Source organism: Exophiala dermatitidis (assembly GCF_000230625.1).
Source record: "Exophiala dermatitidis NIH/UT8656 unplaced genomic scaffold supercont1.7, whole genome shotgun sequence".
Lineage (NCBI taxonomy): Eukaryota > Fungi > Ascomycota > Eurotiomycetes > Chaetothyriales > Herpotrichiellaceae > Exophiala > Exophiala dermatitidis.
Window position 1 is genome coordinate 601,753 of NW_008751652.1, and position 22,823 is coordinate 624,575.

The following is a 22,823-nucleotide window of genomic DNA, read 5'->3' on the forward strand; positions in this document are numbered from 1 at the left end:
GGATGCGGGAGTTCTCGTCCTGTCCGCTCCCCTGGCTCGTTACAGACCTCTTCTATCACCTGCGGCGCAACGGCACGCATCCTTTTGCAGAAACTCAGAAATCACCGTGTCACCAACAGAATTGGTTTCTCGCCACTACTAGGACATCATGTCCGGAGTAGGCGAGGCTCTTGCCATTGTCAGTGCCGTCGCCGGCTTGATCCAAGCCTACGATGCTGGCAGTCGCATTGTCAGGCAGATCAAGGCTCGACGCCTCGCCCACGACGCCCTACCACCCTCGGACCACCTCGAAGAATCTGTCGAAGAGGGAAAGAGAGCTATAGAAGAACTTGTTGCCAAGGGGACAAAGCGATTCGGCCCCAGCTTCGAGGAGGGCGATGGTACGTTGAGAATGCCTCAGGCCCGCCCATGGCGGTAAGGCTGACTGTGCCAAATCACAGTGACTGCACAGCTTGCCCTTTACCAGATCACCATTGCGACCCAGAATGCCTTGCTGGAGAGTCTGGCCGAGGCCAGATATGACGACGGTGTCATCGACTTTGATACTTGTATCGACACCTCGGATAAGGCCCGCATGGATGCCCTGGGTGCCCTGGCGGACCTCTACAAGCGCAAGCTGGAGGAGGAGCAGGAAAGAAAGAAGAGGGATGCTGCCAGTGAGAGCCAGCAGCAGCAACAGCAGCAACAACAACAACAGCGACAACAAGTTCAGCAGCGGCCGCCCCAGCCAAACCCAGACCAGAAACTATCGCCGCCGCCTCAGCAGCCAACGCAACTACCGACCCCTCCGGGCCAGACTGCACCGGCTCAAGCAGTTCCTGCTCCCAAGCCCGAGCAGGCTCCGTCACCCAATCCTCCGCCGAAGAAGGTCAAGAAGTCTCGGACATTCAACGACGTCTTCCGTCGAAAAGAGAGTGGTTCACAATCTGCGACTCCCATGGACACCATCCCTCAAGCAGCTGAGCTGGATCCTTCACCAAGAGCCTCGCAACAAGACATGCCTATCCCACACAACCCGCGCCGCAACACTGCTGCCTCCACAAGCTCCAGCAACACGTTTTCCAGCATGGAAAGTCGAAACTCGACTGTAGGATATGAGGACCCAGTCGGTCTTGGAGTCTTGGTCGCTCCCACGAATACTCGTTCGGACACGGGCTTTTCCTCCATGACGACAGTGTCGCGGCACGGCACGACGTTGTCTACTGCAACCACCATCTCGCCCATCACCAAGTACGGCGGCTTCTGCAAGCATGCATATGATCTCCGAGAAGGCTCCATTAAAAAGGGCCTCTCACTGGCACCGGCCAGTGTCTATAGCGGAAAGCTGGTCTACAAGTGTGCAAGCAGCAAATGTCAATTCACGGGAAATGCCATACATGACAAAAGTGGCTACCACGTCAATGACAAAATCTTCAGCTCGCCGTCCGGCATCCAGTGGCGCTGGATGTTCTTGGCCAAGTCGCATATACAGCAGAAAGAACCCAAGGACCCGTCCTTCCGTTGTCTTGTATGTCTGATGCTGGGAGACGATTCGGGCATCTATCATGGACATGATGTTTTGCTTGCCCACCTCGTTGGCCATCAAGGAGCACTCCTGGGTGGAACCAGACTTGAAGGGCCATTGCTTTTCACCAACCATGGAGTTCAACCCGACTTGACCGACGATTTCGATGTCAGGTTTCCGACCAGTGAACCCCATGGGAGTCATGATCAACCAGAAGTTCAGCATGGAGGGGCCGCTGTCGTTGTGGCCGGGGGGCCCACACAATTAGATCTCGGCACCAGATTGTCGGACGGGGTGTCCTCCAAGGCGCCGACTGCGTTTGCATATGAGGCAGGCGACAATCCTTGGGCTTGAGGGGTGTTCCTGACTGAGATTACATTGCAGGAATATGAAGCACGCTTGGAGCACAAGGCTATGAAGGCTGGCCTGGTGTGTGCCAGGGTCTATGGGTAGGCGTCCAGGGTGCAAATGCGCTTTTGTCTGGATTCTTCTACTTGTTATACTACAGATTCGATATTCATGATGAGACGATGATTGATGAGGTATTGGGAAGTGAGATTGATATTTGTGGCTGTATCTGATGGCGCAATTCGAGAAACACTGCGGGAGTTGTTCGGCGGAATGTTGTTCCGAGCCGGATCGGATTTGTTACCTACTTTTTCAACAGCTACCTTTTCTTCGTAGCAGCGACGCCGATGGGACGACGGGACGGTTCTGATATAGATTGATACCGAAACTCAATAACATTTCTAGAGACTAGACCAGACTGTGGTGGCCTGGTAGGCAGTGCGCGAATATCTGGGTGTTGAGAGTTTTGTCTATTCATCCCCGAGAACCGTCTCAATTTTATTTATTTCCATCTCAACGTTGATTCCAGGACACCGCGAACTTGGAGAGCAAATTGAACTCGAGTGTCCAGCCAAGGTCTCAACAAGAAGAACTCGAAGAGCGGAGCCGTCCTAGCCATTGGATCAGATCATTCAAGATGTCGCATCAAAATGCAGAGAACCTCCCCGATACATATAAAGGTCAGTCAGCCAGCCCATCCGCTGCTGCTTCCCGAGCTCTTGTCTTTTTGAGTCAATGTCGACATGTTTGTTGCGAAGCAAAATCAACATTCGGAACCTCTACCCATTCCCATTTCATTGGCAATGCCATGCGAGCATGAGGCTCAATTCTTGTCCTGTTTCAGTCTATCTATCATATGACCCGTTCTTTGCCTGTTCCTTTTTTCTTTCTCGTTTATTTGCCCTTCTCTGTCTGCTCTCCTACGTTCTCTCTATCTGCTTCCTCTTCTCACTCCACTGTCCCTTTCTAGGCCCAATCCACATCGGCGTGATAGGCGGCACAGGCCTCGACCACCTCCCCGGCTTCCACAAAGCAGCCGTCCTCTGCGTCTCAACACCATGGGGCATGCCCAGCTCGCCCATTACAGTGTTGGAACACCCAAGTCCCACGACGGGAAACCCGATCCCAATTGCCTTTTTGGCCCGCCACGGCCCGCATCACGAACTCAACCCGTCCGAGATCCCCGTGCGAGCTAACATCGCTGCTCTGCGCAAGATCGGCGTGCGGTGTATTATTGCTTTCAGCGCCGCCGGGTCGCTCGCTGAGGAAGTTAAGCCCCGCGACTTTGTGGTTCCGGACCAGTGTATCGATCGCACGAAGGGGATTAGGCCACATACCTTTTTTGAGGATGGGTTTGTGCTGCATGTTCCGTTTGCGGATCCGTTTGATGCGAAAGTCGGTGATGTGGTTAGGAAGTGTGGGCATAGTTTGGAGGGGGAGGGGGTGGTTTTGCATGATAGGGGGACGGTGGTTGTCATGGGTAAGTCAACCTTGTGATTTTGATTTTGTTTGTGTCTGCTCTCTTATGCTTTATGTTCTTCGCATTTTTTGCCTAACCATAATATAGAAGGACCACAATTCAGCACCCGCGCCGAGTCCCGCATGTACCGCAGCTGGGGCGGCACCGTGATCAACATGTCGACGCTGCCCGAGGCCAAACTCGCCGCCGAAGCCGAGATCGCCTACCAGGTTATTCTGATGAGTACCGATTACGATGTAAGTTTTGAAGATCAAGATCCAACATTCCATATCCATATAGGCACACACATATGCAAATGCAGAAACATATTGTCAAACTAACTTTCTGACTTCTATCAGTGCTGGCACGACTCAGGCGACGTCACAGTCGAAATGGTCATGGGCCACATGCGCGCCAACGCCCTCAACGCCCGCCGCTTCATCGCCGCCGTGCTCGACGAGTTGTCCAAGGAGGAACACGGCGCCTTGGTCCGCGCGACGCACTTGGCTGGCGCCAGGAAATTCGGCATCAGCACTTATCCTGCTGGGCGGAGCGAGAAGGCTCTGGAGAAGTTGGGTTGGTTGTTTGAAGGGTATTTTTAAAAAGCACATCTGCTTTACCGGTGATGGCAAGCGCAAGAAAATCGCCGACCGAGAAGACCTGGTGCCCCGAAGAGGAAGCGTGGCTCCCCGCGGTGCGCGAAAGACGATAGTATAAGGGAGGGGGGCCTCAAGGAGCGACAAGGGATGGATCAATCGTTGGAGAGACCGAAACGCCCTTAACCTTACAGTATTCAAACCCAGATCTTATTCGAAGATGAGATGATTCTGTCAGACGTGATTGGATTGCATACCTACAGTACTTACCTACCTAGACATAGAATTTCGCGATAGAATGAATCATTTATTTTTGAAGGGGGTTTGAGTCAGCTGGATCAAGTGTAATGATTGATACTGTCGTGAGTATGAGTATAGAAAAGGTGAGAGACAGATGGATAACGTACGGAGAGTGGCAGGTATGTCATGCCAGCCTCACTATAGGTTCCGATTGGGGAGATATCAGCAGTATAAGCCCAAGGTTGACGACAACTTTTGTTCAGCAGCAGCCTGCGCCGCGTCAGGAGTCACTGGTCCGTACAAAGACCGACAGATCAGGTAGAAATGGAAATCAGATCGTACTGTTGTTGACCGGATAGAAATATGGGTAGATGGGAGAGGAGGAAAAGTCACCACATAGATACATACCGTAAATATGCTCAAGAGGCACAGGCATATGGAATTGCCTATGAATCATACCAGTATGGTTTCACAGTCAAGGCTCGACTCCAAGTGAAGTCGACCGCTGCACTCACCGCTGAGCATGATGCGCTCGCATTCAGGGACAGAGCAAACCTGATTGACCCGTGAATATATCTCTAGGTCTCCTTCTTTGCGAGAGCGCCGTCACGGCAGATGTACATGGTATTGCTGAGAGCGTCCTTTGCAGTCAGCTGGCCCCATATCATCAGGTCTGTTTGAGACGCCATGTGGGAGATTGTTTGTCAATCTCAATCATTGTTGTATTCTGGATCATCGAGTTCAAAGACTCATCATTGCATCAGAGGGACGACCGCAGAAGCAAAGCCAAAGCACTGGCCTCGATGCCGTCATGCAGCCTCGTGCCACACCCAGGACACCACTCTACGCGCCAGTGCTCGGAGATGGGAAGAAACAAAAAACAAATGAGGTCAGAGCAATCCCGGACACAATCGCGGGAGGCGCCGTGTGTTTTGACCTCTTCAGCTGAATGAAGAGTGTTTGGGTGTGTGTGCTCATACCGAAATTAGAACACGTCAAGACCAACTCCATGGGACAATTCGACATAGAGGTGTGTAGGATGCTTTCTGTGCAAGACATGAGCACGTGGAAAAGGTTCATTCACTCTCCCGTCTGGTGACACCCCAATTATAGCAAGGAAATTGGATGAATCGTGGATGTGTCTATCCATGACGTCGTTTTTCAAGCTGAGGCACAGAGGTGCACGCGGAAGCTGTGATGTTTGAACATGCCTTTGCTGTAGTACCTTGCATATCAGGCGGCGGATCGGCTTGTATGATGGCTGCCAGACTGTCTGTCAGAAGACCATCCTCATCATCGATAGATCAATAATGGCCAATTAGTTGTTTTGATTTGCAGACGCGTCCCTGGGAATAGAAACTAATGCCAACTCTTTGAACAAAAGATCCGATCAACTCGTTTGATCTTCGATAGACGCGTGTTGGCCTGCTCAGATTGACGGCAGTGGCTGAAAAGCACTGGCCAAGTTTCAGAGCGACGACCATTCATGATTGGAACCATATAATCATTCCGGGGCTGTACCTGTCTATCATAAACATTGCCACGTTTGGATACAATGTACTCTCGACAGCGAGGCTGCAAGGACTCGTGCGTCCTCACAAAGACAACGGGAGCGAAAGTGGCTTGCTGGTAAGCTCGGGTGGTGATCTGATCCTCTGCGGATGTGCTGCTGTCAACAAGACTTTACGCTGTCGAGATCGTATTGCCGCTGTCGGTGAGCAGTTGGATTTCGGGAGTGTCATCGCTACTTTCAAGAATTGCGATCCTCCTTCAAAGTATGCACGAGACAAAGGAGTTCAGGAGCAGATGGTAAAAATAGTATTGACCGTCTGCCGGTGGTCGATTGGGAATAAAATATACAAGTGGAGAGATCAGGCTGTTGATGACTAAAGTAGTCACGTGTGAAGGTGGCTTCGACGCGTTGCTTCTGTTGATTGTTTAGTCTTGGCAGACGCGTCCTCCAAGTTCGGCATCCAAAACATCCATTGATGCAAGTGTATGCAGGCCTTGGAGTAGTCGACAGATTCAATGTGCAACACTGCGAGGGGCTATCTCAAATCTCACGTCTGCCAGCAGGCTTATTAGGCGGCAAGGGAGCTGGAGTATGCATGTCTTGTTGGCTCGCTCTGCTCGATTCAGACCGTTGAGCTGCAAAACGCGCCCCGCTACCGATTGAACCCTTGTACCGACGATGATTGAGGACAGCTTCAAGCTGATACCAGCATAACCCCTGCCTCGTCTTTGTCTCACTTGGCGGGGGCCGGTCAGCAAGCATCACGATCAAGCCAGGGTTACGCGTTGCTTCTCCTCATCATATGATAAGCCCTAGCGAACGCATGGCTGCAGCACCATTCCGCGAGCCCGGCTCCGCCTGCTGGCGTCTTTATTTCGTGCTGGACGATCCCGATCCAAGCGAGCATTGTTTTGCAACGTGATTTGGAGCACCGGGGGTCATAAAATCAAGGAAGTGAGGACTGTTTTCTGATTGCATGACGTAGATGGCTCTCGAACGGCGGCTACAGCTGGCATAGTCGCGCGAGAATCAAGACAAATCTGTTGTCAGCTATACCGCGGAGTTTGGGAGAGCTTCAGATCATCATCGGATTGACAACGTGGGGAAGTCGGCAGCGGCATGAGGAGAGAGGCCTGCTCCGACAACAATCAGACTAGTGTGAAACCAGTATGCAGATAGAGGACCCATCCATTCGTTGAAGCGGACTTTGGTCTCCTGGTTGGTTAGAAGAGAGCTCAGAAGCTCTGCCGAACTAGTGACGGTTGGAAAGCTGGCTCGCTGGCAGGGGTACAGCCTCTCTCAGCTCAGCCCGGTGAGAAAACGTGAGAAAGCTGCGAAATGTACCGACAAGCCGCAAGCTCGCCGCCGAGAGGTTGTCGCAGGGGACAACCTACAGCCACAACCGAGAACATGAAGCGGCTAGACCGCGAAGCCCTGCTCGATATGGGACCAGCTCCGGGTTGACCAAAGATGATAACCTAATAAGAGGAGGAAATAGTGTATCATCCGGCTAGAAGCACGTCAATGTGACGACGGTCAATAGTTGCTGCGCTGTATGCCTGATTGTGTCTAGCGAAATTTCGTCTGAGTTGCGTGGACTCCTAGAAGAACCTGACCGAAATTCCTCGGCATGAATGCGAATCTCAAGCGGCTGTCACCGATGGCCAGAAATCCCAAGAATGCCTCGAGGAAGAGATCTAGACTATTCCGTATTATTCGTCGTGCTCTGTGCGTTAGCACTTAGAGCAAGGCATTCCTTTGCTGCGGTAGCACAGCGTGATTTCCGCACACGCCAGGTCCCTTGGACGCCCAAAATCACCTCCAAACATCAACCTGTTCGCGGCTGTCCTAGCTCACTGTCGACATCTGCACGATGACATGAGAGGCGGTCGAAAATGGAAAACGGATGGCCCTGGCGTTGTCCGGTTAAGCATCGTGATAGGTAGGTCGAGGCCGGTTATCGCACGGGGCAACGTCGCGTCATGCGGACAAACCCTGTCGGCCACGGCCAGGAACGGAGCGTTGATAGGTCTGAGGGCCTGAGCTGAAAAGGTGGCTCCTCGACTAGTGGGCTGCCTATAGCGACATGCCAGTGCCAGTGTAAGGTTAATAGACAGTAGCTCTTTGCAATGGCGTCGGTATGAAGCTCTTGGAGAGACGATCGATAACTCCACTTCAGCCGAAATTGACGATGGTGGCAAAGGTGTCTGTTGGATTCTCGATGCGCCGTAAGGTTGGCTGATAGAAGCGGCGGAAGATGATCAATCTGGACAACTTGAATCTGGATGTGCTCGTGCTCGTGCCGGCGCTGGAGAGGGGCATAGCTCTGGATATCGCCTGTACCGAAGATCGATGCAGGATAGAGAGATCAGGAACCAGGGCTTGTCAAGTGAGATAGATGAAACAACATACTGCTACAATTGCACGTTGTAGGCATGGTCGAGGGTTGGTGCTTGTACTACTGGGGTTGGTTACCGGCGTTTCTGAACTGGCAGCGCAGTCCGTTGCAGGCATCAAGTGCCAGAGTGGACGGCGGCGGTTTTCGGTGCATGAGTGCGGGCTGCCTGACTCGCAGCTGCATCAGCTAACACTGCAGCTGCGGGCGGCAGACGGGAGGCGCTAGGTAAAGAATGGTCCTAGCTCATGATTATTTCCGTGCCCGGGGCGAGGCTTCGGGCTTGTCTCTGTCAGTGGTGCTGCAGCTCAAGTTAAGCTTACCGGGGCACCTAGAGCGCCTAATGCACCTACTGTACGTACAATACTACTAATTGGGCACTGGCATGCCTGGACCTGGTGTTTGTGGGCGTCTCGCGCGCTGGCAAGGCTTTCTTCCCAGTGGACGGCTTCCCCCACTACTACTCAGTGTCTAACACTCGATTACCAGGCCCTGGACACTGGCTGTGTAAACACTGTCTGCCGAGTCCATACCAACCAGGCAAGGTGCCTGGAAGGGGAGCTGTACCTGGCTAGTAGCCGTAGTACCAAACATCCAAGTATCCTTTGTCCGTTCAGGTCAAGCCTTCTATCGGCTGTCAATGCTGTGCCAGAGTCAATGCCTGCGCCAGTGCCATAGCGTTGTGGAGTTGGCCTTGCCCAAAGCTGTCAACCTTCCTTCTGGATTCAGAGTGCTCCAAAGGTGCAACCAAGCCTGAAGGCCCGCATTGCATCTCTCAGGCACTCGATCGTCTCCATTGCTCCTCCGTCAAATGCTGCCCAGCAACAACAAGGGCCTTCACCAGAACCCTGCTTTAAACTCTCTCTTCTCCTCTTCTCAAGCCACCGAGAGCTGCAGGTCAAGGCTTCTTCTCTTTTCGGTTGCCCTCAGTGAAGAGGAGGAACCTGCTGCCCCGGTGGTCTGTCCCGTCCGCATTGACGCCCACCCTTCCTACCGACTTCACCGTCGTCCTCAAGCACGATCCACCCGGTCGTTCCTTATATCCTACGTAAAGGATCATGCTTGCCTGAGAAAAATCTTCTCGACCACCGACTGCGAAGGCCTACGGCGACACAGGTCCACCTCAACCTGGAACTTTTGACCAGCCGTGGCGTTCGTACAGATTCGTCTCTGGACGGCTTGGTGGGACGGCCTTCTACGGACGAGATCCAAATCTGCCTCCCTCGGTCCGTTAGGCTACCAGTGACAAGATTGGACAAGGGTGAGAGGAGGAGAGAGAGAGGGATACATGCATTAAATCGAAGTTTCTCTCAACATGATCGAGGCTTCATCCCCGTTGGCGGCCATGCAGCCTCCGGCATTTGTGGGCCACTGCGGCTTCAGAGCGGACGCTCCCACGTCGTATGCCTCTTTTGCCGCTGCCAAATCCTTTGGAAACAACAGCTTCAACTTCAGAGACTTGTCGATGAAGAGATCGATGCAGAAGTCTCATTCAGATTACTTCAGCCTCAAACCTGTCCGAGGTTCTTCGCCCACGGCAAGTCTGGCTGCCGACCTTTCACAGAACTTCCATATCGATCAGAGGTACGTACCATCCCATGTGAATATGGGTTACGAGCACCGTCTAACATCTCCTCTGAAGTCCCCAGTTACCAACCCCTCGGAGAGCGCTCTTTCCGAACAGCATATTTGCAACCGCAGACGGCCAGCGTAAGAACCATTGGACATGGCAATATTGTTGTTAGTCGGGACTGACTGAGCGTGCAAGGCAACCTCACCACCCCTCCTATCCCTTCGTCCTCGCCTGGGGTTCATGATTCAATGGATGTCGATCTGTCTCCGCTGCCACACAAGCCTCCTTACTGTACGGCGGTCGAGATACAACTGCAATCGCCCACACCGGAGCCAACACCCTCTGAGTCCTCGTCACTGTCGGGCCCCTCTCCACCGTTTTCAGAAAGTCCTTCGGAAGGTATACACCTCAACATCCCCCAGGAGCGACGGAAGCCGGGGCCACTTCGACCGTCTTTAACTAGAGCTAAGGGCTATAGTACCGGTGATCTGCCCCAGAGACGTGCACCGGAGAGCCAGCTGCCCCCTTTCAAGTTCGGGAACTACCCAAGCAAGCCGATGACCTCGTCCTCTTTGTCTCTATCGGAGATCTTTGCGGACTCCTCCCCCCCAGAAAAGCAGCCGCCTCGTCTTGGACCCCCTGCCTTTGCTCCCCCACGTTCTCGTCCGAGCCTATGTAGCTCAGGACATTCGTCCCGGAACGGGTCACCTATTGGAGGACACCTGAGGAAGAGTTCGAATCCTCTGGTGAGACCACGCAAACAGTTCAGGCGGTCTCTGAGCATGTTTGAGCATCCTGGAGACGTGATGAAGCAAGAGAAGGACCGGTTGAGCCCGCCTCCACCTTTACTGCCTTCGATCATGGACGTGGAAGCTCCCCATGTTCCTCAATTGCCCCACTTCACTCCGAGCGAGGCTGGTGCCCTACCGCGGATTACGAAGGAGACCATGGTCGACGTGCTCGACGGACGATTTAACCACCTCTACGAGAAACGGGTCATCATTGACTGCAGATTCGAATACGAGTATAATGGCGGCCACATTGATGGTGCTGTAAACTTCAACGACAAGGAACACTTATCATCACAGCTGTTTGATGTCGAACCAACTTCCAGAGCACTACTCATCTTCCACTGCGAATATTCTGCTCATCGTGCGCCGCTTATGGCTAAGTTTATCCGCAATAAGGACCGTGCTGTCAATGCTGATCGTTATCCTGCTTTGACATACCCTGAAGTCTATATTTTAGATGGCGGCTACAGCACGTTTTTCAAAGATTATCGGTCTCGGTGCTACCCGCAAAACTATGTTGAAATGCATGCAAAGGAGCATGTTTTGGACTGCGAACGTGGTCTCGGAAAAGTGAAACAACGATCCAAACTTGTTAGGGCTCAGACCTTCGCTTTTGGCCAACATTCTCCCTCAATCGACTCGAGTCCCACAGCAATGGGCCGGAGTCATTTGGACAGCGATATGGACCTGGACATGGGCCTTGAATATACCCCTGTTGCAGGCCCACGACCAGGAGTGGACATCCTTAGGGGACGAAACCAGCGGATGCTTTCATACTAGCGAATTCCTTTGGATGCTTTTACTTCTTAGCCCGGCGTTGGACGGGCTCTCATTGCCAGCTTTTGGACCTCGGCGCTGTTGGCGTTCATCTTCAAACAATTCAGCGGCTTTGCGTGTTTGAGAGATACCAGCGTCTTTGTTTTTCTATGAACACTTTTTGCCAAGGCATGGCCCTTGTCAGCAGCCACCCCGTGGGCTGAGACCAAACGGTCTTCTTAATAACAATGAACGAAACCAGCATTGGAGCTTGTGCACTTTGATCACAAAGCCTTTGCTATGACTGAGGCCATAATATATGGTCCAACACCCACATAACTTTCTTTTGTCCTTTTGAGGCCTCCGGGCTCGACCGCCAGGCCCACACGGGCTCCATGGCAGACGAACATATGCTTACGGGCACTTAACACTTACAAACTGTTGATCTCTCGCTTCAGCAAACTTTTTCGGCCCAAAATCCGGACCATCGTCTGATTATTTATGGGAGGTTTTTCTGGTGCTGTCTCACTGGTCTGTGTTTTTGGCACTGGTTGTTCATTACCCGGTTTCGAAGCAAGTTTTGTGCATCAATGGGGGTACTGTACGTGCATAACATCGGTCACGGATCCACCATTAAAGACTCTGCATGCATAAGGCGGCTTTCTCTTCTACAAGGTGCATTACATGGAGTATTGGAGGTTCTCCATCTTTCCTGTTGGCATCCTTTTTGATCAACTCATCGAGACGGGCTTTGGTTTTGATAAGGAGCACTGCGTGCGCATCAGGAGCTGAGTAGCTAGGTCAGGGCAGGTGGTTTGTTCGTGATAGCATTTGAGCAATCCATGCTTCTGGTACAAAAAGACATTGCACATAGGGAGTCCGCAGATAGGCAAGCAGAAACCTGGGTTTGAGAAAATCCAGGGATTAGCAGCTGTATTGTTGAAATCGAAGTGTATTGCAGAGAAACATAACACGCCCCATTCTTTCTTTTCCTAAAGAGACAAACAATGGCATGAAGTCTGGTTGATGTTGCGATGGGTTGCTCGCCGTCTTCCTACAATACCTAGGTGCCTTACCGCTCGCCCAGCACATGACATTATGGATGGCCGCAACTTGAACCCCGTCGTTACCGACACGCGAACTTGCGTTTAAGAGATACATACTATCTAACTCATACCGTGCCACGTCCAGTGTAATGTCTTGCTCAACCGAGGAGGGAGTGGGTCCCACTTTGGCGCCGCATCTGCCTCGACACATCAAGGAAAAATAACTACCTCCTTTTCTACTCCCCTTCTCTCGCATGGGTCCTACTCTGAATGGACTGGACCTATTCAGAACAATCTACTCCGCCTCCCGATCTCGATCTCGCGACGCCGACATCATGATATCGTCGCCCACTCCAGACATTTGGCCAATTCGTCGCTCCAGGATTTCCCTCTCCCAGAAGGAGCCCAGAGTTTTGCAAAGAGCAGAGAAGTTGGGGTCCATGATGAGGTTGCAAAAGTACGATCTTAACAACGGGATACCCGTGGCTGGTGGCATGGCAGACCACGCCTGTAGCTTTTCGTTGCCGGGATCGGGATCTGTTTCGAGATAGGCTGCCAGAGCTTGGGCGTGGTTCAAGTTCTTGTGAGGTGCCGGTGCCGATTGTTCCTGTACATCACTGGCAGCCGTGGGCTCTTTTTGCACAGCAGGGAGAGCCCTTTCTGAGGGTGTCACTACTGCTGCTACTGCTGATGCCGACGAGCCTGAAGGTGGCGCCACTAGGTCGGCGCAGGTAAAGGAGTTATTTGTTTGGCTTCGGCCGGATTCGCGATTTCCTTTGGGCTCCATCCCTTCTGACTCGGCGGAGTCAGCTTGCTCCGAGGTCTTTGGTTTATGGCTCTTGGCAGATCTGGTCGTTGGCCCGCTACGGCGCAACGGTGCCGGCGGCGGTGGTGGTGCCAATGGGTTCAATTTCTTGGAGACAGCAGCTCCGCCTAGCGGTGAATTTGGAGTCAATGGGACAACGATTTGGTCGGCAGGCGTGCATGGCAAACATCCCGGCTTCTGGACTTCATGTATGTCTTTTTCTCCGTGCGTCCCGAGTTCCAAAAAAGCAGTACCAAGACACTTTGACGTCGACCTCGTTATGCGTTTGGTCACATTACCATCCCCTCCGAGAGATGGACTTCTAATGCCGCATTTGCCCGTTTGACTTCTCAACGAGCATGCATCGGATTCGGGGATTTCCGCCGATGGGGAAACTCGAATGAGCCGCGTCTGAGACTTCTGAGCTGGAGGTTGGATGCGTCTCAGCTGATCGTTACGTCGTTGTAAAGGGGAGTCTTGCTTTTGGAGAAGCTCCTCAACACTGGGAACAGGAGGTGTATCGTCCTTGGCTTTGCCCGTCTTCTTCCGTGTCGTTGTCGTTCGAGGCTTCTTGGCGGTCGACGGCTTGGATGTCTTTCGCGTGGCGGCTCGTTTCCGCTTCCCTGTAACCGCCGTAGTGGCCACTGACCTAGAGTCATCGGCGTCTAATTCCCGTGGTTGGTCGTCTCTTTGTGGTTGTTGCTTATTGTCGGAACGTTGCTTTTCTGTCTTGGCGGGTTCTGTTCGACGAAATGGTAGCTCTCTTTTTGGGGGAAGACCCAGTTCCCCTTGGTGGTCCATAAGATGGGCGTTGTCTGCTTGTGGAGGCTTAGCTCCTGTCACATTTATGGGAAGGTCGGCTACCCGTGACTCCACCGTGTCTGCCGCGTCGGCCATGTTATTGGCGTGAGCGGGCGGAGCGCGAGGCCCAGGTCGATTGACGGCGCAGACAAGAGTTGTCGCTGTACTTAGTGAAATATTGGATCGTGATGCCGAAATCTGGTTGCCAGGAATCTGCTTATCAGGCCACGGCCCCGCAACGGACGGTGGCAGCTGTGGATGACGCTGATTGATATCTGTTGTGGCCGGAAAGTAATTTGGGGGCGCCATCGTTGGACGGGCGATCGGTGCTGGCTGAGGAGCAGATCCGGCCGTGGAATATCTCGGCGGGCACATGGCTGCATGATCTGGCTTCTGATTCATATACAGGGTCGTGGGTTCAGCCGGCAAACCAATCTGGGAGGCAGAGTCGCTTGGAGTGACAAGATTCCTTGGGAGAGGCCGGGCACCTGCCTGTGATTTTTGGGCTGGAAACGAGCCCGCTTCGACCGTAGGTACGTCGGCACGAGACAGCATCTTCATGGCCTCGTAGTAATCCTCATTCGTGGCAAAGCGGATTTGAAAACGTCGTATCTAAAACACTGTAAGCAGGGAATGCTTTGGGTCTGGTTTCTGTCACCTGTCCATTGGGCATGGGATATTTCATAGCAATCATTGGGACTTTGACAATCACAGTCACTTCGGGGATTTGAGGAGACATGATGTTCGGTGCTTGAGCCATTGCACGATGGGCGCCGGCCGACAAAGCATTGAGGTCCAATTCTTCCTGCGAGGGGTAAGTCCACCACACAACGAACACAACGCTCAAAATCTTCCCGTACCATTACTTCGGGGTCACGTAAGACTTTGAACTTTTGTCTCTCCTCCACACACCCATTCTCCAGTTGCACAGGGCTTGTTTCGAAGACGGCAAAGAGGCTATTTTTGCTAGAAAGATGGATCCACGGAATGGGAGCAATGCTCTCGCTAGAGACAGTAGCATATGAGAACTTGAGCAATGGAAGACACAAAGGAGAGGAAGAAAGCTTTTGGGTTCCTTGGGAAGACATTGTAAGTCCGAGGTGCCGGTTGCCGGACAGGGCCAGGGCCAGAGTAAGGACGGATGAAACTGATGGGTGCTAACTGTTGGGATTACGTAGACATGAACCTATGCCTAGGGCAGTGCAGCTGGATGAACATGGCTAGGTAGGTGGATGTAATGCTGTTATAGAGTATCTTGAACAGAGACGGAGAAAACACGGAACTATGAATAGTAATTCAGTGGGAGTCAGATTGCGGAGGTTAGCGTAGCGCAGGCGGAAGAAAATCTCCGAGTGCAAGGCTCGGCTTGACCCGAAGAGTACTGGTGTCTTATAGTGCATCTGGATTGCAGTTTTAGTAAGCAGTAGTGGCACTCACGACTGACCTGCAAATTTATGCGGAGACCTGTCAAGATTCACGGCGGCCGCCTCCATCGCAGCGCAGTCAGTGACTATTTACACCCAATGTCTCTTCACAGCACCCGGTGATCAACGCGTCTACCACTCGTCACTGATGCGCAGGTTCTCTACTTAAACCGATCCCTTTATCCTAGTCCGCGAAATGTCTTAGGTTGCCGGAAGCCAAACTTCTACCAGACGCGCAACCACGTCTTCTCACTAGCAACCATGGCGCCGGCGCCACGGACAATTATCGAAGATGAGGAGGAGTTTCTTAATGATGTGGCAGAGTTCCACAAACGGCGGGGGTAAGGTCTCTACGGGAATATTATGGACAAGCCCGCAGCTGCTGACCCTGTGTAAATAGGACCACCTTCGACCGTGAGGGCAAAGTTAGCGGACGTCCCATCTCCCTGCACAAATTGTACAAACTGGTGATGGAAAGAGGCGGCTATGATCCACTGTCCGCTGAACGTATGGCCTGGAGAACGATTGTCCGTGAATTTGGCTTTGGCAAAACTCACGAGGCGGTTATGACATTTCAACTAAAAACCGTTTATTACAAGAACCTTGCGTAAGTAGCCTTACCTCGCAATGCAATGCGTGACCTTGCCCAACATTGTCGCTGTCTCATAGGCTAACTCGACATTTTACATAGTGCGTATGAAATTGCGACCTATTGGGGCGAGGAGCCACCTCCAAAAGAGATTCTCGAGGATCTTAGTGCAAAGGGAGGCAACCTTCGAACACGAACCCTTGAGAACTACCCTGTACCCAGCTCTCAGGCCGCTGAGGCCGCAATGGCCGATGGAGGAGAGACTGCAGATGAAGAGCACGCAACGCCCAAGCGGCAGAAGACCGAGGTCGAGGAGCCGGAAAGCGCAAGCCGTAATGCAGCACGTATGTACCAAATATTCCGGGAAGCGGTGAAGTCTTTGTCATTCCTATTCTGGCCTGCGCCTTGACGACGTCGTCTGCTTTTTAATTGTGCGCTAACTAGCCTTCACGTGAAGGACAACTAAGGCAAGACCCGAAGCGCACCCAAATATTTCAGCCAGACATTCAACCGCAACGCTCTCGATCTGTCCGTGCGACAGACTCTCCCGCCGCGCAATCTGCACCACCACCGACCTACTCCAACAATTCGAACGATCCTCATAATCCAGCCTTTGACTGGTTTGATAAATACGAGCCACGCCCCGGAGTTGCGTTGACTCTTCGTCAAGCTCGGACCCCGGCCAACGATCCTCTTTACTACGCTCAAAAGGCTCAAGCACAAGCAGCTGTCAAGAACCGGGCGTCAGTGGATCTTCAGAAATACTTCAGATCTCTATTACCGACCGCCATGGCGGGGCCAGACATTTACATGCGGTGTCTCAATGGCTTGCGATCCGGCATCCCTGAACAGCAGCAGTTTGCTCTGCATCACATGGTTAAAATGTCATTTGAGCGGGGTGACAAATACAAATGCGAAACATTTCCAGGTCTCGCCGAGGGTCTGATCGAAAAGGCCTTGGAGATTACGGTGCTGGCATTCGGTGTAGAATGGCAGATTACCTACGACGAAGACAAAGAAGATTCGCCTATGAATGTCCTGAATGGGGCTCTTGGGACCTCTGACTTACTGCGCCGCATCGAAACCCTGATGCCCAAGGTGGATTCCACAGAAGTCATGGATAAGGAGTCTGCTGAGAAGCTGGAGAGGCTAAATGAGGCTGTCTGGGTGCTGCGTAACTTGGCTATGCTTGATGATAACGCCATCTTTCTATCCAAGCTGCCTTTGCTCAAGGACTTCCTTGTTGTCGCGCTGTCTATCCCGGACCAACCGCAATTCTCAGAATTCAGACGGACAACCCTGGAAATATCCGAGCAAGTCACCAGATATTGGCCATTAAGACCAGGCGATCCTTTGTATCTCACACTTCTTCAACACCTCAACTCCTTTGACCGCGCGGTGCTTCTGTCTGCGATACGATCAATCAACAGATTCGGGATTGCGACAGCCGAACCTCAGGAGCTGACGCAAGTGCCCATGGCTGTCTTTGAGAGAATGCTGTCGATCATCTTCGGAGGTGGAGATGACGAGCTCTTGGAGAATGCGATGACATTCATCTATGCCTACACAGCATTGCCTGAAAACAACCGACAGTTGCTGTCAAGTGACATCCACTACTTCTCACGCCTAATTCCTCACTTAGTTGAGCTTGTCACACATGCTGCAGAGTCCATGGTGTTAACCTACCCAGCTCCCGCGGAAGCCCGCAAGGACGCGAAACGGGTAGTGGAGGTGATTCCTATCCCCGTCATCCCTCCTGAGCTACACGCCCATCTTCTTCAGTTTATTGAACCTGAACGCTCGTCTAGATGGCTGCGTTGCTGCTTTGAGGAGTCACCCGGCGATGATGTCACACAAATCGCTATCTGGCAGGCATACTCCTCACGATTCCATCAGAACAATCCAGTGCAAGCCGCAGAATTCATTAAGAACGTCTCGAGCACCTTTTCGAGCGCCCAAGCCCAGGTCATCAACGGTCCTACCCCACGCTTCATCATCAGAGGTATCAAGCCACGCAGAGTCCTGCTCGATTTACATGGCCGTCCCATGTTTCAGTGCTTGTGGCAGGTTCAACACACGGATCCGAATTCTGGTGCGGCTACCCAACAGCTTTGCAGCTCCTGGCACTCAACTCGCGACAGACTCTGGACACATATAGTGGCAGACCATCTAAGACTTCCAAAAGATCCCAAAGGAGGTTTCATCCACTCGAGTACAGGGGCGCCTAGTTCGTCCAACTTTATGTGTCGTTGGGCCAAATGCAGCAGACGAAGTCCCATGAAGGACAGTCTTGAATTCAGCTCCCATATTCGGACCCATATCCCTGATACTCCTGAAGAAATGGCTAAGCTGATCAACGCTCATGATGATGACGTGAATCCTCCGGAGAATCCCTCCCCAATCGAGCATCAGATGGTCAAGACGACTCTGGACGAGACCGGCCGTCCTGCAGGTGTTCCTATGCTCAGTGTTTTCATCATGCGCAATTTGGCACGTTTTGCTAACCGACATGGTGAGGCCTTTGAGAAGGATGGCGTCCGGCTCAACCGCATCTTATTCGGTAGTCAGAGATACGCGCTGTTCTCGTTGATCAGCAAGCATCGGACCTTGAGAGATTATCTTGCGGACCTTGTCCATATGATCGATCATGCCGATCAACAAGAAGAGCAACATGGTGCAGATGGAGGCTATGAAGACGGAGATGTCATCGCAAAATCAGGATGAGCCTGTTTTTGGCGAGGTTCTCCACATTTTCTCTCGACATGGAGTTGCTGGATTACTAGATTGGCAGCAAAACGGCGTGGCTGTGTTAGTCGGGATGGCTCGTTAGGGGAACAGCCACCAGGCATGGGTGATTCACGAATGTACGGTTAACGGCGAATTTTTCGGGTTTGCTGAATTTCAAGTTGGCGGAGAGCCCAACTATGGCGCAAACAAGGTGCCAGGAGCCAGGTGCAAATGCACGGCTTATGTGAGATTTGATTTGCTTTAAATGAAAAAGCATGATTTGCAGCTTTAGCATGGTGTTTTGCAATGATCCATGATACCTGGCAATCAGCTAGACGTGGCGCCGGTCGACCATGAGCGTCAGGTTGAGCTCGTGCATCGTAGGGGGCAAGGCTGTCTACCCCTTTCTAAACCTCGTTCCCATTTCCAATCACATATCTGGGCCGGTATGAGCAATCCCGTTTTGTTGCTGGTGCTTTGGTCCCGTGTGTCCGGCCGCCATCAACTGAGCTGACTGGTTAGGAGAGTCTCTCAACGCCAGACTATCATTTTCACCAAGACGAGTGTCGGACAGTTACAACACTGTATCACTTGGGGTCTACAATGTGGGCGCCTGGATCTCCGGTTTTCGGAGCCGGAGAAACCAATTTGCCGAGAGCCAACCCGATCACGCAGGGAACTACCACTCACTGCCATGGATAAGGTATAGAAGCGACAGCACCCCTTCCGCTCTCCCAGTTTCCTCCTCCTTTTCTCGTGATCGCGGAAACCCCAGATCTTTACGCCTAGCACCCAGCCTCGTTGTCTTATACTGGTACCGAATGTGCGAGTAGAAGCGTCTTACATAATGGGTTCAGCGTGCTGCAATCCACCCCAGCCAGCGCAACGGACGAGCAATGGCTCTCCCTCTCCCAATTCCGTGGGACTGCCTATGTGCAACTCCTCTGCTAGCAAGGTTTCTGAATCGAACATGGCAGACGATGCCTGCTCTCAGTGTCCCTCTGGCGAGTCTGATGGCTGCAACGGTACAGGCAGTTTCTACTTGTTGTGGTTCAATTGGTTGACTCTGTGACAGAATCTTGTATCGACCGGGCAGCAGCCATTGAGTGCATGGCTGAATGTGATCACAACAGCCCTGCGATGTCAAAGTGCTGCTCTGAGGAGCCCCTCACCTGCTTCTCTGGCAGGTCCAGCACATCACAAATTCTGGGTAAACGGTGTGGGGGTCCTTCAATTAATACAGGCCGTCCTCAAGCGTGTTCTGACCACATGATCTTGGCACGACGCAAGTACGGCGCTGTTGCAGGGGCAGTGAGATGCATCTGCCGTATTCTGAAGGCAAAGAACCTTGAGTCATGCTGTCGTCCTCAGAACAGAAGTGCCTCTGGGCTTTCAGGGACGCTCAACCCAGACCATGTTTGGGTTCCTGGATCTGCCTCAAGAGAGAAGCAAAATGGTTGTTGTGAAAAGACAGAATGTATTGGCGACACGACTGCGGTCTCTAAACCATCGTCCGTCCATTCTTGCACGACCGCCGAACCCCCAACAATCAAACCAGCAACGAATTGCACACAGTCGTACAGCCCCAAGCCTACCGACCTTGAGAAAGGCGAGACCCACCTTGAGCACATCGTGCTCAGTGTAAGCGGGATGACTTGCTCGGGCTGCGAAATCAGCTTGTCCAGAGCGCTTGCAGCGTTCCCAGAGGTTCGCAATCTCCAAGTCAGTCTAGTCCTTGCTCGAGCAGCTTTCGACCTTGATACAAGCCGTATGTCTTTCGATGATGTCCTGGCATACCTCTCAAGAGCAACCAAGTTTACCTGTGAAAGGTTATCTTCGAAAGGTCGGAAAATCGAAGTCATTCATCCGCATGGTGCAGAAGCGCTGATCCACCAAGTCAAGGCCCCTGGGATTCTAACCATGAAGAAATGTACCGAGCAGGTTGTGGAGATAGAGTATGACCCGGAGCTTCTAGGAGCCAGGGATTTGCTCCAAAACTCCTTCGACATTCCTTTGCAGCTGGTACCAACAAAGCCACCGGAGTCAATTGAAGCGGGTGACAAACAAGTCCGGAAAGAGGGCATCATCACTTTTGTCTCCGCTATTCTGACTATTCCTGTACTGGTTCTTGCTTGGGCACCAGTTCCAGAGCACCCCATCGTCTATGGATCTGTGTCCCTGGCATTAGCGACCTTGGTACAAGTGGGCGTGGCCGGTCCATTCTACCACGTCGCTTTCAAGAATCTGGTGTTCTCCAGATTGATGGAAGTCGATCTGTTAATAGTCCTCAGTACCAGTGCAGCCTACGTTTTCTCTGTTGTGGCATTCGCCTATCAGCTGGAAGAGAAGCCGCTGCAAACCGGAGAGTTTTTCGAGACCAGTACTCTGATCGTCACTCTTATCATGCTTGGACGATTCATCAGTGCTTGGGCGCGCCAACGCGCAGCTCAAACCATCTCTTTCCGTACTCTCCAGGCACCCACAGCTGTTGTGGTCAACGAAGAGTTCAACTCGGAAACTGAGATTGACGCCCGTCTTCTCCAATATGGCGATATCTTCAAGGTCAGCCCTGAGTCGCAGATTGTCACTGACGGTACAGTGGTACGAGGTGCTTCCGATGTCGACGAGTCCATGGTAACCGGTGAATCTCGGCCTGTGGCTAAAGAAGTAGGCTCTCCTGTCATTGCAGGCTCCCTCAATGGTTGTGGCGTACTGTATGTCCGTCTCAGTCGTCTTCCTGGTGATAACACGATCAGCGCTATCGCCGACATGGTGGATGAGGCGAAGATGAAGAAGGGCAGGTCACAGGAACTTGCCGACCGCGTTGCCGGCTATTTCATCCCGGTGGTCATGTGTATCACCATCATCACTTTTGTTGGGTGGATGGGGTACGGTGTTGGGAGACAAGGACATTCTGCTTCGAAAGCGGCCGAGAACGCAGTCACCTATGCTATCGCGGTGCTTATCGTCTCATGTCCTTGTGCTATCGGTCTCTGTGTGCCGATGGTCATTGTTATCGCCAGTGGCGTTGCTGCGAGACATGGTGTCATCTTCAGAAAGGGCCAGACCATTGAGATTGCCAGGAAGACAACTCATGTTGTCTTTGATAAGACCGGGACTCTCACGGAAGGAAAACTGACTGTCGTTCAGGAAATGTACCCACAGGCCGGAGAAGAGTCCATTACGCCACTGATTCTAGGGTTGGTCAAAAACAGCAAGCACCCTGTGTCCGCCGCAGTCGCCCAACACTTGGCCAAGCAGGGTATCGTCCCGGCGCAGATGAACGAGGTCAAAACTGTGGCTGGCCAAGGGTTGCAAGGCGTCTATCAAGGCAGCAGCGTATCTGCCGGAAATTGCCGATGGCTTCGATCGCAAGATCATGCCACTGTCAAAGCCTTTGCATCAATGGAACTCACAGTATTTTGCGTGACGGTCGACCAGAGTCTCTGCGCAGTCTTCGGCTTGGAGGATGCTATCCGTCCCGACAGTCGAAGCGTCGTTTCCGAGCTCCAGAATCGTAACATCAGTGTTTCAGTTGTTAGCGGCGACGATGACGGCCCTGTACAAAGGCTCGCTTCAAGATTAGGCATCCAACCATCTCATGTCAGATCTCAGTGTTCTCCCAGAGAGAAGATGGGATACCTGGAACATATAATGAGCGACAAGAGAGCAGTGGTGGTGTTCTGTGGTGACGGTACAAACGATGCCCCTGCCTTGGCTCAAGCCAATATTGGGATTCATGTCAACGATGGCAGCGAGGTTGCAAAGAGCGTTTCAGATGTGGTTCTTGTGAGGCCTGCTTTGGGTGGTATTCTGTGCTTGATTGATCTCTCCAAGGCAGCCGTCACGAGGATCATGCTCAATTTCTGCTGGTCTTTCATTTACAACCTTGTCGCCATTCTGCTCGCGGCAGGGCTGTTCGTCAAGTGGAAGATCCCACCGCAGTATGCTGCACTGGGTGAGGTGGTTAGCGTACTGCCAGTCATTGGAATTGCTCTTCATCTGAGGTACATCAAGCTCGCGTGGGTGCCGGGAAATGAACAGAGGCGACAGGAGAAGGGAACAAGGCTGAATCAGGTGACAAGGCTGACCCTCAATTAGGAGCCTCAGGACTAGTGTGGTTTCTGATTCACTAATAACCACTTAGTGCCTGTGGTGCCACTAAATCCAATGCGCAGCTGTGTTCTCCGTTTCCCCGGAATTCGCGTGTGGCTGCCGTCGCGTTCAGTGGCCGGCCTCATTTCAGGTCGCCCGCT

The 22,823-nt window shown here is 52.4% G+C and overlaps 6 protein-coding genes across 6 annotated transcripts; 5 read left to right on the top strand and 1 right to left on the bottom strand.

Moving 5' to 3' along the window:
• Positions 1 to 148: 148 nt before the first annotated feature.
• On the top strand, positions 149 to 1,858 carry HMPREF1120_08050 (uncharacterized protein; the record flags this gene model as incomplete). Its single annotated transcript, XM_009162291.1, has 2 exons — positions 149 to 380; positions 441 to 1,858. The coding sequence occupies 2 exons, from the start codon at positions 149 to 151 to the stop codon at positions 1,856 to 1,858; spliced, it is 1,650 nt and encodes a 549-aa protein (XP_009160539.1).
• A 631-nt stretch (positions 1,859 to 2,489) lies between these two features.
• HMPREF1120_08051 (5'-methylthioadenosine phosphorylase) lies at positions 2,490 to 3,913 on the top strand (the record flags this gene model as incomplete). Its single annotated transcript, XM_009162292.1, has 4 exons — positions 2,490 to 2,532; positions 2,823 to 3,332; positions 3,420 to 3,568; positions 3,671 to 3,913. The coding sequence occupies 4 exons, from the start codon at positions 2,490 to 2,492 to the stop codon at positions 3,911 to 3,913; spliced, it is 945 nt and encodes a 314-aa protein (XP_009160540.1).
• A 4,689-nt stretch (positions 3,914 to 8,602) lies between these two features.
• Positions 8,603 to 12,191, top strand: HMPREF1120_08052 (M-phase inducer tyrosine phosphatase). The gene is made up of 3 exons (XM_009162293.1): positions 8,603 to 9,639; positions 9,698 to 9,765; positions 9,824 to 12,191. The coding sequence occupies exons 1-3, from the start codon at positions 9,371 to 9,373 to the stop codon at positions 11,197 to 11,199; spliced, it is 1,713 nt and encodes a 570-aa protein (XP_009160541.1). The 5' UTR covers positions 8,603 to 9,370; the 3' UTR covers positions 11,200 to 12,191.
• Positions 12,108 to 15,114, bottom strand: HMPREF1120_08053 (uncharacterized protein). Its single transcript, XM_009162294.1, has 2 exons — positions 14,688 to 15,114; positions 12,108 to 14,632 (listed from the first exon to the last, which is right to left on the bottom strand). Exon 2 carries the CDS (start codon positions 14,386 to 14,388, stop codon positions 12,517 to 12,519), a length of 1,872 nt encoding a protein of 623 aa, XP_009160542.1. The 5' UTR covers positions 14,389 to 14,632; positions 14,688 to 15,114; the 3' UTR covers positions 12,108 to 12,516.
• Positions 15,115 to 15,294: 180 nt separating this feature from the next.
• HMPREF1120_08054 (uncharacterized protein) lies at positions 15,295 to 19,010 on the top strand. Its single transcript, XM_009162295.1, has 4 exons — positions 15,295 to 15,592; positions 15,652 to 15,858; positions 15,943 to 16,184; positions 16,298 to 19,010. Exons 1-4 carry the CDS (start codon positions 15,513 to 15,515, stop codon positions 18,562 to 18,564), a joined length of 2,796 nt encoding a protein of 931 aa, XP_009160543.1. The 5' UTR covers positions 15,295 to 15,512; the 3' UTR covers positions 18,565 to 19,010.
• Positions 19,011 to 20,217: 1,207 nt separating this feature from the next.
• HMPREF1120_08055 (Cu2+-exporting ATPase) lies at positions 20,218 to 22,668 on the top strand (the record flags this gene model as incomplete). Its single annotated transcript, XM_009162296.1, has 1 exon — positions 20,218 to 22,668. The coding sequence occupies one exon, from the start codon at positions 20,218 to 20,220 to the stop codon at positions 22,666 to 22,668; it is 2,451 nt and encodes an 816-aa protein (XP_009160544.1).
• Between the last annotated feature and the right edge of the window lie 155 nt (positions 22,669 to 22,823).

What these genes read in the sequence shown, in the direction of transcription:
- HMPREF1120_08052 (XM_009162293.1), top strand. Translation starts at nt 9,371, where the DNA reads ATGATCGAGGCTTCATCCCCGTTGGCGGCCATGCAGCCTCCGGCATTT. An exon ending in AACTTCCATATCGATCAGAG is followed by an intron (nt 9,640 to 9,697) that starts GTACGTACCATC and finishes TCTCCTCTGAAG; the next exon opens with TCCCCAGTTACCAACCCCTC. An exon ending in TGCAACCGCAGACGGCCAGC is followed by an intron (nt 9,766 to 9,823) that starts GTAAGAACCATT and finishes TGAGCGTGCAAG; the next exon opens with GCAACCTCACCACCCCTCCT.
- HMPREF1120_08053 (XM_009162294.1), bottom strand. Translation starts at nt 14,388, where the DNA reads ATGAAGATGCTGTCTCGTGCCGACGTACCTACGGTCGAAGCGGGCTCG.
- HMPREF1120_08054 (XM_009162295.1), top strand. Translation starts at nt 15,513, where the DNA reads ATGGCGCCGGCGCCACGGACAATTATCGAAGATGAGGAGGAGTTTCTT. An exon ending in GAGTTCCACAAACGGCGGGG is followed by an intron (nt 15,593 to 15,651) that starts GTAAGGTCTCTA and finishes CTGTGTAAATAG; the next exon opens with GACCACCTTCGACCGTGAGG. An exon ending in CGCAAGCCGTAATGCAGCAC is followed by an intron (nt 16,185 to 16,297) that starts GTATGTACCAAA and finishes CTTCACGTGAAG; the next exon opens with GACAACTAAGGCAAGACCCG.